Source organism: Leucopleurus acutus (genome assembly GCF_964270905.1).
Source record: "Leucopleurus acutus genome assembly, chromosome: 1".
In the NCBI taxonomy this organism is placed as follows: Eukaryota; Metazoa; Chordata; class Mammalia; order Artiodactyla; family Delphinidae; genus Leucopleurus; species Leucopleurus acutus.
Window position 1 is genome coordinate 144,590,219 of NC_139142.1, and position 15,867 is coordinate 144,606,085.

Genomic DNA, 15,867 nt, shown 5'->3' on the forward strand with positions numbered 1-15,867 from the left:
CTTCTCTTTCATTTTGTATCCAAGGCTTCAGCGATTAGCCAAAGATCTTCTAAAACAACTACAAGTACAAGACAGTGGCTCATGGGCAAACAATAAGGTTTCTGCTTTAGATCGTACCCTTGGTGAGGTCGCTAGAATATTGGAAAAAGAGGTATGTAACTAATCTCTGGCCTCTGGCCTTAATCTTTATGTTTCTTTCTTATAATGATGGGCCCTCGGGCTATAAGGCAGACTCTCAGTATATGTGTTTCTTCGATGTTTCCAAAAGCTGGTCAACCATTGGTGGATATTTTTTCTTTTTGTTCTTAAGGATATCGAAGTTGTTTTTAGTTGTTTTAATTGAAGTCCTCTATGGCAAAAATATATTCTTTAGGTCACGGTTTTCTCAGTGATATTTCCTCCCAGACAAACAACATGAAATTATTTTAAATGAAATCAGAGTAGTAAAGATACACAGTTTTATGGCAGAAAATATAAAACTTTGAATTATAAAGCTCATATATCACAGATTTTCACAAAATACCAACTTCCTTCCTGTTTCCAATGGAAGATTTGGTAGTTTTCTTTAATGACTTAGAGTTATTAAATGTTTCAGTGACAGTTTTAAAAATCCTTAATGATTTTTAAAGTATTTATTATTCACTATAGAAAAATTTAAATGTACAAAGAAGAAACAAAACTCCCTGTAATACCCACTATTGACATTTTATTGTATTTTTTTCTAATCCTTTTACTGTACATTTTTTACATTATTTTATCTAACTCATTTTATCATAAATTTTTTCTCATATATTTTAAAATTCTTTTTTACTGAATGAACATATCACAATTTATACAATTTATATCACTTAGGTGGTTTCTAATTTTTCTACTTAAGGTAATGACTGTCTTTGTTTATGAGCTGCATTTTTTTGTTTTCTGGGTTTAAAATGTATTATGTAATATTTTATATATACAAAAGAATGTAGTGATAAAAATTACATAAATAAGTGAACAGCTGCAATCTCATGACCAACCTAAGAACTAGATTGATCCCAGTACATTTATGGTTCCCACTGTGTTCCTTCCTCACCCTATCCCCTTGCCTCTGCTCCCTCTGAGGGAAATACTGTACAGAATTAAAGGGGTATCCTTTCTTTGTTTTTTAAAAATAGTGTTATTGCTTTATCACATAAATATATATTTAAATAATATATTATTTAGTTTTGCTTGTGTTTAACCTTTATAAAATATCACACTGCAGACTTAACGTGATTTTTTTCAATCAAAATTATGGGTCTAAGTTTTATTTAAGCTTGTAAATGTAGCTGTTTTTCATTTATTTTCTCTGTTGTATAGTGAGTACTACATTGTGTTAGTAGTACATTTTTTTATATTGTTCTCCTGACAGTAGATGTTCATTTTCGGGATTGGATGTGGGGGGGGGGCGGTGTGGAGAGGTAGAGAGAGAAGGGGCAATTCTGCTCAAACAATTCTTGTATCAGAGCAAGTGAACAAGAATTTCTCTAAAGCAGGGAGCCTCAGACTTTAGTCTGCATCAGAATCACCTAGAGGACTTGTTAAAACACCTTGGATTTCTGATTCAGTGGGTCTGGAGTGGGTCCCAAGAATTTGTATTTCTAATATGTTCCCAAGTGACACTGATGCTGCTGGTCCAGGAACTATACTTTGAGAATCAGTGCTCTACTCTAGGGGATATGCCTCATGGGTGGAATTACCAGGTTTTCAGTCATATAAATGATCAGCTTTACAAGATAGTGCTCAGCTGCATTTTGGCATCAGAAAATACAATCCTCTATAGGAACTGAGAGCAGCATATTCACTGTGATATCATGGCAGAGCCACATAGAGTCAGTTCTTTTGTATAACATGTCCCTTTCAGAGTATGAGAGAGTTCAGAAGCTGTTAGTTGTCCAACATGTACTAGGTGGAGTGTTTGGAGGTTTTATATACCTTGGAAAAGCCTCTAATTATTTTAAAATTAGCAGATACTGATTTTTTTTTTATAAAGGGTACTTATACTTTGAACTAAAAGGCATTTGCTTGAAGATACCACCATGTATACCGTATCTCGTGAATACTGTTTCAGACTGAAGTAATCACAAAATTTTTGAGGAAAAAGTAAAATGATCTGTATAAGAAAGGTATTCAGTATGGTATTTCAGTATGAAAATCTAAGTAAAGTTATTTCATTCACAAAGGGGCAATTTACTGGAATACCACTGATCCCTTATAATTTGAGGGAGAAAAATGTTGTCTGGCTCCCAGCCTAAATGATCTGTGTCAGGAACCTTGCTGCAAAGCTGTCCTCAGAGTATACACTGCAGGACCACCTAAGAGTCTAAACTTACCTACAATAAGATCCTTTTGCAACTTTTATAACTAAAATCCTTTTTACCTAGCCAAGACAGACTAACTTTATGTGAACTTCTGTTCATAGAGTTATACGGACATTTCAGTGTAATTCAGCTGATGGTATTTATGATTTCAGTCTAGGAATTATAAATAACCATTCCTTTTTGTTTGGAAAACTGCCTGGAGTAACAAAATCATTAACACCAAAGCCAAGTACCCAGTGAAGGATTTGAAGACAGCCTAGAAGTGATGGGGGTGGGGATGGGGGACTGGTAGAACTTGGGCAGGCACTCACTGTGGAATGGTGAGAGATTAATCTTGAGGTCTTTGTCCTCTAATTTAGACCTCAACACACTGATGCTTTCTGTTACTGCTTTGACACAGTTTCCTTAGGTAATTTTTCTGAAGTTCTGAGAAATGTTTTTAGGACTAACAGGTTAAATGTGTGATGCACAAAAATGCTCTTGTCACAAAAGAGATTTGGAAACTGAGGAGACCTGGGTTTTGGAATACTTACTGTGTGTCTCACGTCCCTTCTGGCTTTTTGGGTTCTCTGATTCTGTTCAGAAATAAAACGTTTGTAAGCTTTCCTGCATGTATTATGCTTTTTAACAAACCGCAGCCACTTCTGTAAGAAATATGGTGATCTAGGGGACTTGCACCAACTCTATCATCAAAAACATCTAAAAATTCTGGAAAAAATTTAAAAGTAATTTTCTTAAAAGCATCAAAGAGCTAAGGAGAAATAAAGAGTTATCAGGCCAAAGAAAAAGCAAGAGTTTAGACAGTTTTGCTTATAACTGAATGCCCCAAGAGTATTTGCCAGGCTGGCAAATGTGAATTACGATTTTGCAGGCCTCATGGGGTAGGGAGACAAAAGTAAAAGCCTAAGGGCTACCTAAGGTATGAAGTCTAATAGGAGATTTTCCCTTCACCAAAACCACCATAGCCTGCTCCCCGACGTAATGGTGAACCCTCTCACCTGACCTCAGAGACTGCAAAGAAAGTGTCTCGGTATAGTGCAGAAGTTATAACCATAATCCAGCCCTGGAGTAGATTTGCAGTCCAAGTTCACATTACCTGTATTATATCAAATGGTGAAGTGAGTTTAAAATAGTCCCAGATTGGTTAGTAGCATCCCCTAGAAACCTGGCAGAAGGAAATGCGAGTCCTAATTGGAAGAAGACACCTTTATCCTAGGCCTCAGGTAATTTTTGTCAAGTAATTTTATAAGAACGAATAGCTGCAGTCAAAAAACAAGCACAAAAGTGGATAAGTCATTATGAGTAAGAGCAAGCAGAAACTAGAACTGCAAGGCTTTGTAAATACCAGTCACAGATCGTAAAACTGTTCTTTTACGTGTTAAGGAAACAAAAGATAAGCTTGAAAATATTTAGTTATAGACCTAACAGCAATGACAGAGGAGGTAACTCAGAATAGTCCTCTCACTGATGACAATGAATAAAGCTAGACAAAATACAAACTGGAACTGAATTGCTAATAAAGTAGTGAAGAATTACTGGTCTAAGATCTGGGAACATGGCAGGCATTTTGGGGCTGGGTACAATTGGTGATCCAAAAGGGGCAGATGAGAAGCTGAGTAGTACTTTTGATATTATTGCAGAACTGGTGGGGAAAAATTGTTGGAGTCTGGAACTGTAAGTCGTAGGACAGTGGCCAAAAACCCATGTTTTGGGTTGGGACCTTAAAGGACTGAACTGTAAACAGGCAGTATGCCAGTCGTTGCACAGACAGCAGATAAACGGCAAATCATCTGGGTAGCTGGGAAAATCCCATCATTGGAAAAAGCAGTAAAGTGATCTTGAATTGCTAATACCCCCAGGTACCTAACAAAAGCAAATGGATAGTCTACTCTGGAGGAAGATAATAATCAACCTAAGTCTCAAATTACTTCAACAAAATAATTTTCAAATATACTGTCTGACAGAGAAAGATAATTAGGTGTATAAAAGGCAAGACAACATGGATAAAAATGAATAGAAACAGGCCAATAGGGGCTCTAGAACTATGCCTATTATGTTCAACGATATAAGTATTAATTATTTTTTTAAAGGTACAGCACATTTGAAAGAAAATAGAAGTTTTGGAACTGAATATTTTAGTAATTAAAATCAAGAAAACTGTAGATGAGATAACAGCAGAATAAACCAGCTGGACAGGGAATTAGTATACTGTAAGGTAGGTCATAAGATAGAATCCAGACTGAAACATGGAGAGAAGATGACATGGAAAACACAGAGAAGAGTGTAAGAGGCATATAATATGTAGTGAAAATGCCTAATGTATGTATAGTTATTCAGAAGGAGAGTAGAAAAGTAGAAACATTATTTGAAGTCATCATCATTTAGCACTTTCTAAAACTTCTAAATCAACCCACAGATTCATGAAGCCAAATGAAGCTCAAGCCAGGTAAATAAAGAGAAATACACACCTACAGACATCATAGTGAAATTGGAGAAAATCGTATTACAAGCCGATCTCATTCATGAACTTGGATTCAGATTTCCTAAACAAAATTTTGGCAAACCGAATCATGCAATGTATTAAAAGAATAATATATAACAACAAAGTTGGATTTATTCAGGATATTCAAGTTCGGTTTAATGTTGGAAAATCAATCATAGCTTATATTAATAGAAGAAAAAAGAAAAAAAATGATCATCTCGAAAGATGCAGTAAAAACATTTGGTAAATTCAGCAGCCAAACAATTCATGATGGTAAACCAGGAATAGAATGGAATTTCCTTAATCTGACAAATTGTATCTACAAAAAAAAAAAAAAACATAGCTAACATCATAAGCTAATAAATAAGTTTAACAAGGCCACTAGATACAAGGAGAGTATAAAAAAATCAGTTGTATTTATGATATAAAAATATTATATAGGAATAAATCTATCATGTTCATGGATTAGATTATTCATATCTCTTGCTTAAAGCTGCAGTAATTAAGAAAGTGTGCTGTTGGAGCAAAGATGGAGAAAAAGAAAAATGGAACACAATTAAAAACATAAATAGTCCTATTCAAATGTGTATGCTTGTTTATGTATGTATGGAAAAAGGAGGCACTGTAAAGCATTAGGGGAAAGTATGGTCTATTTTGTGAATGATGCTATAATGATTAAATATCCTTATTTTTAAAAAATGAAACTTGACCTTACCTCACATCATAAACAAAAAATTAATTCCAGATTGACCTAAATGTAAAAAGAAAAAAAAGCCTTTCGGAAATAAGAGAAGAATATCTTCTTGACTTTGGGCTTTTGCCTGGACAAAAAAAGACATTAACCATAAAGGGAAGTGTTGATAAATTTGCATTAAAATAGGAACTTCTATTCATCAAAAGACACCAGAAAAAAGAGTAGAAAGACAAGAGAACAGAATGGGAGAAGATCTTTATATGTACAACCCATGAAGAAGGGTATCCAGAGTATATAAGGAATTCCTACAAATTAATGAGGGAAAAAAAAAAAACCTACCAACAACCCAGTAGGAAAATGATCAAGAGAATAGGCATTCCAAAAGGAGGAACTTACTCCCAATGCAGGGGACACAGGTTTGATCCCTGGTCGGGGAACTAAGATCCCACATGCCACACAGTGCAGCGGAAAAAAACCAAACCAAAACAAAACCAAAAGGAGAAACTTAATTAGCCAATAAATAGATGCAAAGATAGTCAATCTCTTTATTAATCAGGAAAATCCAAATAAAAAACGCAGTGTGGTACTGTGATTCACCTATCACAATGGCAAAAATTAAACACTGAAAATACCAAGTATCAGCAAAGATATAGAGCAATGGGAATGCTCATACACTGTTTGTGATAATATAAGTTGGTACTACAAGTTTATTTTTTTTAATTAATTTTTATTGGAGTATAGTTGATTTACAATGTTTTGTTAGTTTCTGCTGTACAGCAAAGTGAATCAGTTATACATATGCATATATCCACTCTTTTTTAGATTCTTTTCCCATATAGTTCATTATAGTATTGAGTAGAGTTTCCCTGTGCTATACAGTAGGTTCTTATTAGTTATCTATTTTATCAATATATATAGTAGCGTGTATATGTCAATCCCAATCTCCCAATTTATCCACCCCTCCACTTTCCCCTTTGGTAACCATAAGTTTGTTTTCTATATCTGTGACTCTGTTTCTGTTTTGTAGATAAGTTCATTTGTACCATTTTTTTAGACTCCACATGTAAGCGATATCATATGATATTTGTCTCTGTCTGACTTACTTCACTCAGTATGACAATCTCTAGGTCCATCAATGTTGCTGAAAATGGCATTATTTTGTTCTTTTTTATGGCTGAGTAATATTCCATCATATATATGTACCACATCTTCTTTATCCATTCATCCGTTGATGGACATTTAAGTTGCTTCCATGTCCTGGCTATTGTAAGTAGTGCTGCAGTGAACCTTGGGGTGTACGTATTTTTTTGAATTATGGTTTTCTCTGATGTATGCCCAGGATCAATTAAAGTTGAAGGCATGCATATCATATTTTACTTCTAGGTTTATACCCTAGAGAAATTAATGCATATATGCACCAGGAGACACGTACACAAATGTTCAATAGCAGCATTGTTTATAATTACCAAATATGGAAGATAACCCAAGTATCCATCAACAGCTGAATATATTAATTATGGTATGTTCATGTAATGGAATATTGTTCAACAGTAAAAATGAATGGGGAGATGCAAGAGGGAGGAGATATGGGGATATATGCATATGTATAGCTGATTCACTTTGTTATAAAGCAGAAACTAACACACCACTGTAAAGCAATTATACTCCAATAAGGATGTTTAAAAAAAAATGAATGAACTACAGTTATGGGTAACAACATGGGTGTATCTCACAATGTGTAGTCACAAGTCGCCAAAATATATTTATATACTGTTACATTTCCAGTTACATAAACTTTAAGGATAGACAAAGGTAACATTATTCTTTTAGACTGTATACATAGGTGGTAAAACTATAAAGAAGATATGGAAAATATTTCTCGTCAAAATCAGGATAATGATTATCCAAAGAGGAGGGTGAATGGTATGATCAGGAAGATTTACCTAAGTGGCTTCTTGAGTGCTTCTAGTCTTCTTTTTGCTTGACCAGATGGTGATGTTATGTTCAAATTATAATTATTCTTTAAAATTGTACTAAATGTTTTCTTTTTTTCTGTCTTAATGTATGTTTATGTTTCACAATATAATTAAAGTTCAAGTTAAAATAAATTGCTCCAAAGACACTTCTGTTGCAGAAATGTTTAATTATTTCAAATAAGAGTTTCTAAAACATTCTCATATATGCAAAGGCACTTTCATCATACTTGCCATTGTATTAAATTGGTTCTAAGTAAATGTGATTTGTATTTTTATTGACTTTCTCATTACTCTGCCATAATGAACATTACATTTAAGTTTGGATAGTAACAGCATCCCACAAGCTTTCTGTGGTTTATCAGTAACATGAGACATTTGTATGCTGTTACTATAAGTAAACACTTTAAGCAAATGGATTGGACGTGGATTTTGTCCAGTTGCCTTTCCTGACTTTTTTAGAATCCTGCCAAATTTAAATAGGGATTCAGCTGTGAATCTCTTGAACCTGAATAAGTAAACCACGTAGCTGACAGCATTCATAATTTAATTGAATTGAGATGTCAAATCACAATTGACTTTGTCATACCTATAGCAAACCCCGTCTTACTTTGGTGTTTCTGAAATTTATCTTGCAAAATTCCACCAACAAAAAACTGTGGAAGGTAGAAAGGTAGAAACCCTTCCTCACCCCACTCCCCTTTTTTCTGCTTTTTGTGGCTATTTAACACATGCCTAGAGAAGATAAACCACTAATCCCTAAGAGCTTTTTCAACCTAATTGTGTTCAGAAAATTGTGTCCAGGTCCTGGTAGACACTGTCTATCCTCCAAACCTCATGGTTGCATTAGGTTTTACTTCTTTTATTTTCAGCTGGAACTCTTCAGTTTGAGAGGAACTGGAAAATATTCAGTTGTAGGATGGTCTTATTTTGATCCCCTCACTTACTGTGTTCTCAATTTATGTAGTTGTTTCCTCGTAGCAGCTGACAAGTAACTATACAGCTTGTATGACACCCATATCTTGTCAGAAGGTGACAAGTGTATCGTATGGCCCAAAGTAAAATGAAAATGTTTCTGATACTTCTTCAACTAGCTTGCATTAGACAATTAATATAAGGAAAATGGAATTGTTATTTTAAGAATCATACAGAAATTTAATATGTATATGGTTTGTATTTTTTAAAAAGAAACAGTGAAGGAAAAGAAAGGAGGAAGTGTTTGTGTATTTTGTTTTAGATGTGGTTATATAGGTGTGTCCAATTGCCAAAAGTCATCAAACCAAATACTTAAATCTGTGCATTTTATGTAAACTATGTCTCAGTAAAAAACAAAAAAAATTAGATAATCATGATTCCAAAATAGTTTATATTATTTTTCAGATGTTGAGGCTTGCCTTTATAAAAACACACTATTTTAGTCATCTCGTGTGAAATCACTTATTGTGGCTTCTTTTTGAAGAGTGCTCTATTAAAAGCAAATAAATTTGTTATAAAAACTCAGTGATGAATATTTGTACTGCTAGCTTATAGTAACTTTTTTTACACAACTTGTGATATTTTCTGATTATGCACATTAACTCTTTGTAAACTCTTTTAAAATTCTTTTTAAAAAACCTCGTCTTAAAAAAAAAACCTCTTATGTAATACAACACACAGAAATTTGTGTAAAACACACTTGCACAGAAAAATGAATAATTATAACAGCAAGAAACCCTGGTGACTACTTGTTGAGAAATAGAACATTACCAGCATCTCGAACCCTGCAACCCACCTACATTTATTTTGCCAATCATGCATTTCTTTTAATATTTGGATAAATTATTACTTTGACTTTTTGGAAACCACTTTTTAAAAATTTTCTGTATAGTTTTATTCCCTAAGGATCCATTCCTAAATAATATATGTTAGTTTAAACATGTCTAGTTTTGAACTTTATATAAATGGAATGCTACTCTCTGTATTTTTGTGTCTTGGCGTCTATCAGGTTTATGTATTTAAGAATTTATGTTGTGTAGAGGGTTTTTTCCATTGCTGTATGTACTGTGTCATTATATAAATTTGCCACAGTAGCACTTATCCATTTCACCATTGATGGAAATTTGGGTTGTTTTTATAAAAAATGTGCTTCTAAACATGTATTCTTGTACTCATGTGCAAGAATTTCCCTAGGGAGTGGAATTCCTGGGTTATAGGGTATGTGTACCTTTAACTTTTCTTGATAATGCTGTATTGTTTTCCAAATAAGTTGTACCAAGCCACTCTACTGACAGCAGAGTATAAAAGTCCTGTTTCTTTCTCCTTTTCTAACACTTGATGTTATCAGACTTTTTAATTTTTGCCAATCTTGTGGGTATGTAGTAGTATGCTTGCTGTAGTTTAATGTGCATCTCTATTGGCAGGTAGGTTTGGGCACCTATTCATATTGCTTGGCCATTTGAATTCTCTTGTGACATGCCTGTTCAAATCTTTTGCTCACTTTTCTGCTGATTTGTAAGAATTCTTTCTACGTTCTGGATACCAGTTCTATGTTTTTGAAGTGTATTAAAGATACCTATTTCTATTACTCAGCTGTCTTTTTACTCTCTTTTGGTTCTTTTGATGAACAGTTCTTTTTTTAAAAACTGAAGTATAGTTTATATACAATATTATATAAGTTACAAGTGTACAATATAGTGATTCACAATTTTTAAAGGTTATACTCAATTTATAGTTATTATAAAATATTGGCTATATTCCCTGTGTTGTACAATATATACTTGTAGCTTATTTTATACATAATAGCATGTACCTCTTAATCTACTACCACAATATGGTAGTGTCCCCCCGTCCTTCTCCCCCCCGGTAACCACTGGTTTGTTCTCTATATCTGTGAGTCTGTTTCTTTTTTGTTTTGTTCACTAGCTTGTTGTATTTTCTAGATTCCACATATAAGTGGTATCATATAGTATTTCTTAATTTTAGTGTGCAAAGAGTTATCAGTATTCTATGGTTAATAGTTTTTGCTCTTTATAAACTATTGTCCCATTCCTGAGTCAAGAAGTCTTTTTCTATATTTTATTCTTGAAGTTTTATAGTTTTGCCTTTACTTTTAGTTTATTATCTGCCTGGAATTAATTTTTCTGCTTATTGTAAGGTTTAATTTCATTTTTTTTTCCATCTAGGTGCTTAATTTTTTGAGCACCATTTATTGAAAAGACTAGTTTCCCCTACTGTTCTTTGGTGCCTCATCTGTCGTAAATCAAAGTTTTGTAGATAAGTGAGTTTCTTCTAGCTTCTCTGTTTTAATTTATTCTCTCCCCAGTTGTCTCTGATACACTCTTAAAACTATCCATGAGATTCTTAATTTTAACCACAGTATTCAATTTTCTATGTCTAGAAAGCCTGTTTGCTCTTTTTCACACCTGCTATGACCTTTTTTTATAATTGCATGTTCTTTGCAGATATTTTCAAGCTTATTTTTTATTTATACACAGATAACATTTTACAATCGGTGTCTAATAACCTTAATATCTCACATCTTTCAGTGTGTGTTTTTACACGTTCTTTCTTGTGATGTCTTGTTTCCTTTTTAACCTGTTAATTTTTCATTACATGCTGATAATTGTAATTGTTGAGAACTTTTGCATCTATACTCATAGGGGGTACTAGTCTAGAATTTCTTCTGATATCTTTGTCTAGCTGTATTATCAGGATGATACAGGCCTCATAGAATGAGATAAGAAGTGTTCTCTCTACTTCTGTGTTTTGGAATAATTTGAGAAGGATTGGTGTTAATTCTTTAAATGTTTGGTAGAATTGACCAGTGAAACCATCTGGTTCGAGGCTTTTCTTTGTTGAGAGGTTTTTGATTACTGATTCAGTGTCTTTGCTTGTTAACAAATATATTCCAGTTTTCTATTCCTTCTTAACTCAGTTTTAGTAGTTTGCATGTTTCTAGGAATTTGTCCATTTCATCTAGGTTATCTAACTTGCTGGCATATAATTGATCATAGTATGCTGTCATAATCCTTTTTATTTCTGTAAGGTCAATAGTAACATCCCCACTTTCATTTCTGATTTTAGTCATTTGAATCTTCTCTTTTTTCTTTAGTCTAGCTAAAGGTTTGTCAATGTTTTTGATCTTTTCAAAGAACCAACTTTGATTTCATTGATTTTTCTCTTTTGCTTTTCTGTTCTCTATTTTGTTTATCACCACTCTAATCTTTATTTCCTTTAGTTTTGGGTTAGCTTTGAGCTTAGTTTGGTCTTCTTCTACTTCCTTAAAGTGTAAAGTTAAGTTATTGATTTGAGATCTTTGTTCTTTTTAAAGCAGATATTTACATCTATAAATTTTCCTCTGAGCACTGCTTTCAGTGAATCCCATAAGTTTTGTTATATTGTGTTTTAATTTTCACTTATTTCAAAGTATTTTCTAATTTCCCTTGTGATTTCTTCTTTGACCCATTGGTTGTGCAAGAATGTATTGTTTAATTTCCACATATTTGTGAGTTTTCCAGACTTTCTTCTGTTACTGATTTCTAATTTCATTCTTTTGTGGTTAGAGAAGATACTTTGTATAATTTCAGTCTTTTAAAATTTATTTACATGTGTTTTGTGGTCATTGTATTTGAACAATTTTTAAGAATAATTGAAAACCTAATATGATGGTGCCTTCCTCTGGAAATATTTTCATTTATTTTTGGTAGGTGCTAAGAGTACTAATGTTTCTGGAACCATGTTAATTCAAGTTCAAGGTCTAAGGTTCCCCAGGCCACTTGGGTGTCCTAAACATGCTGCAAGTATGTGGATTGGCTGGCTGACTTCCATTTCAGGCTTATCATGAGGATGAAACTTTTCAGTCTTTTTTGGAATGGTTTAATTTGTGTCATTTTGTAACTGTTTCTCATGGATCAGCAAAAGCAGCTTTGAGGGCTGTGCTTCTGTCTCTTGGTTTTTACCTTCTCCTGGATTTTTGACTTGCAGTTCTCTCTCTGGTAGCTTTAATTTGTTTAGAATAATAAAAATGTTTTATTCAGCTTTTTTGGTTGTTTTCAAATGGAGAGCTTATCTTAATTGCTTAGTTTCCCATTTTTGAATGAGGTACCTTCTAGTATCATTTTAAATCATACTTTTAATATAAATTAAGACTGGAAGGATATTAATGTCTGTAACAGCAGCATTTTGAGAAATGGCTGTTAGAGTTGTTAGCTAGTTGTGTAACTGAGGATCAACCTGTTTCATATCAAACCATGTTGCAAATCTTGGAAAACAGCTGTGTGTCATCTTCTACTTAGAAAAGTATCACACGTAGAGGACTTAGTTTAAAAAGAGAATGTCTGTCTGTGTTGACTGAACAGTGCAGGTCCTCATTCAGAAAAGTATTCAGTTCACTGACCAGAACTATAGGACATTAGAGTTATTTATAACTGAATCCCAGCTACACACCTTTTGGTGGTTATTTTTCATTTCTTCTTAGAAGTAGAGAGATTATGGTGTGCTTAAAGAGAGCTAAGCATGAGAAAGCAAAACCAAGTTCACTACTCATCTAGCTAGGTGAATGCCGATATACTGTCGTTAATCACCTTTCCCTAGAACATTGCTAAGGGGGGCTTCTCAAAGCTATTAGATACAAAAGTACACTTCCCTGGAGTGTCAGTTTTATGCAAATATTAGCGACAAAAAAAATTGTTAAAAAATTTTTTACACTCAGGTTTTTGTGAAAAAGACTATTTTAGTATTATCTCTTGAATAAATACTTTGTGGCAAATAATTGATAAATTTTAACCAAAGCATGTCAATTATTGTATTAGGCAAGAAATGTCATGAAAATGATGTTTGAGAACCAGAAGTAGGACCATGAATTATTTAATCTTCATTTACATTGCTAAAAATGACAATGCTACTGATAATATTAAGAACAAATTGTTAGAGTTATTTCTTCACTAATAAAGTTCTTGTTGAGTACATTGTTGTTATGATTTAAAATAAATAAGTAAATAGACAATGCTGTATAAGAGATCCTTTCAGCCCAGCACATGACATGAGTGATTTTACCTGTCAGTAAGATGTGCTTTTTGAAGTTTCTTCCCATAGCAGCCTGACGGTATTCCATCATGCTACCTCTCTGGCAATATTCTACTCTTGGGCTCACCTTAGTTATTGATTGCTGGATGCAGTGAGTAAACACTTACTGTTTTTAACCACATTTATATAAGTCTGGGTTCTCGGAAATAGTGACACTAAAAAATGAGAAATTGCCTGTATAAGGACCTTGATGCTAGCTGTCTTCAGTTCAGCTCATTTTTTTTACATTAATAGACTCCATGGCAAATACCTTGTGTATGAAGTAAGGCAAGTAGAAAACTATTTTCCTCCTCAATAGTATGTCATATAAAACTATTTTCTGGTTAAAATAAACATAGATGATATCATGGAAAGGAATGCAACATTTTTTTATTTTTGAAACAAGATACTCATGAAGATGCTTCTTGCTGTTACTAGGTGTATACCCCCCATGTCCCTGGAAATTCACTTTTTTTCTGACATTAGAGATACTTAAATGGACATTTGGAGAAACTCTGCCTTAGAATAAATTAAATCATCTATGTTGTCCTCTATTCCATTCTCAGGAACTATGAAGAAATAGAGGATTATTGAAAGTTGCACGTGATGTTGGTCAAAATTGCACCAGCAATGGGCAGATACTAAGGAAGCAGATGAGAGCAATGTTAAAAGCATGGGCCTAGAACCTGCTACCTATTTATTTTGTGAACCTGGACAAATTAATTAATCTATCTGGGCTTCAGTCTTTCCTATCAGTAAAGTGTATGATGTTGACACGTCCCAAAGGATTGTGTGACTATTAAATGAAATAATTTATGTTAAATTCATGGCAATAATTAGGCAGTCGGCAGATGTTGATACAATGTAATGCAGCTATTAAGACCACAGGCTTTGTAGTTATGGGCCTGAATTCAAATTCCAGATCAGCCATGCAGTAGCTCTGTGAGATTAGCCAGATTATTAACCTTTGTAGGAAACTTCACTTTTCTTTTTTTTAATTAATCTTTTTTTTAATATATCTATTTTTTATTATTTATTTGGTTGCACCAGGTCTTAGTTTTGGCAGGTGGGCTCCTTAGTTGCAGCTCGCCGGCTCCTTAGTTGCAGCATGCAGGCTCCTTAGTTGTGGCATGCGAACTCTTAGTTGCAGCATGCATGTGGGATCTAGTTCCCTGAGCAGGGATCAAACCCTGGCCCCTGCATTGGGAGCGTGGAGTCTTAACCACTGCGCCACCAGGGAAGTACCAGAAACTTCACTTTTCTCCTTTGAAAAATATGGGTAGGATTGCATATCTAACTCTTTCAGTTGTGAGAATTAAAATTTAGTAGCAACATAATCAACTATTATTTATTACAGAAATGAAAGGATTGATATAACATCTAAAAATAAATTAATATAAACCATCATTTTAAAATTAAAGGGGAAAAACAGTATTAGTAGAAACAGAAAAGGCATAAATTAAAATTCAACACTTACTCCTAATTTTTAACAATTTTAAAGATTTAATTTTAAGAAGAAGAGGCTAGTTTAGGGTGGTTACCAAAAACCTGCAAAAAACATCGTATTTAATAATGAAACATTGATTCACTGTCTTCAAGGTCCTGGACGATATATTTTCTTGTTCAATATAACAAGAAAAAGCAGTGCTGATTACTGGCTGATATGCACCAGTACAGCCAAATGGATTGTTTAAAGCCATTGCTTCCTTTTGATTGGTTGATATCTGTGAAGTATGTTGCTAACATATCTGAACATGCCTGAATAAAAGATAAGCAGTAAAGAAACAAAGTTGTGTATATTTGCTGATAAGGTGCTTGTCTATGTTGAGAATCCAGGAAAATTCACAAATTCTTAAAACCAAAAAGACGATAAAGATTCCTGGTTACAGGATCCATTTACCAAATTAAGTTGTGTTCTTAGACACCAGTGACCAAAAACTACAAATGTAAAAAAGAAAAGCTTTAATCTCATTCTTAATAACAACAGAAACCATTATATGCCTAGGAATAACCTTTTTTAAAAAAATAAGACTTTTAGGGATAAAATTATGAGATTCTATGGAAAGAGTATTTCAACAAATGGAAATACTTGATGTTTGTGATTGTGAAGACTTATAAAGTGTCAATTCTCTACAAATTAAAACATAAATTAAATTCAGTTACAACTGCAATTAACTTTTTCATGGAATATTACAATTCTAAAAGTCTTTAGAAAAATAAAGTTGAGAATAACTAAACCAATTTTAAATAAGAAATAAATGAGAGTTGGTGATATCATCAACATGGTGGGTTAAATATTTCCTATAGTCTTCCCCCTGCCAAAGAACACCAATTTAG

The 15,867-nt window shown here is 33.4% G+C and overlaps 1 protein-coding gene across 1 annotated transcript in view; it reads left to right on the top strand.

Annotated features, from left to right (window-relative positions):
- Window positions 1-15,867, top strand: part of SCAPER (S-phase cyclin A associated protein in the ER) — a gene marked incomplete at its 3' end in the record, with an annotated part of 494,945 nt that overhangs the window by 270,129 nt on the left and 208,949 nt on the right. The window contains exon 23 of the mRNA XM_082835986.1: window positions 25-151. Within this exon, the coding sequence (XP_082692112.1) occupies window positions 25-151 (127 nt within the window). The remainder of the gene's footprint in view (window positions 1-24; window positions 152-15,867) is intronic.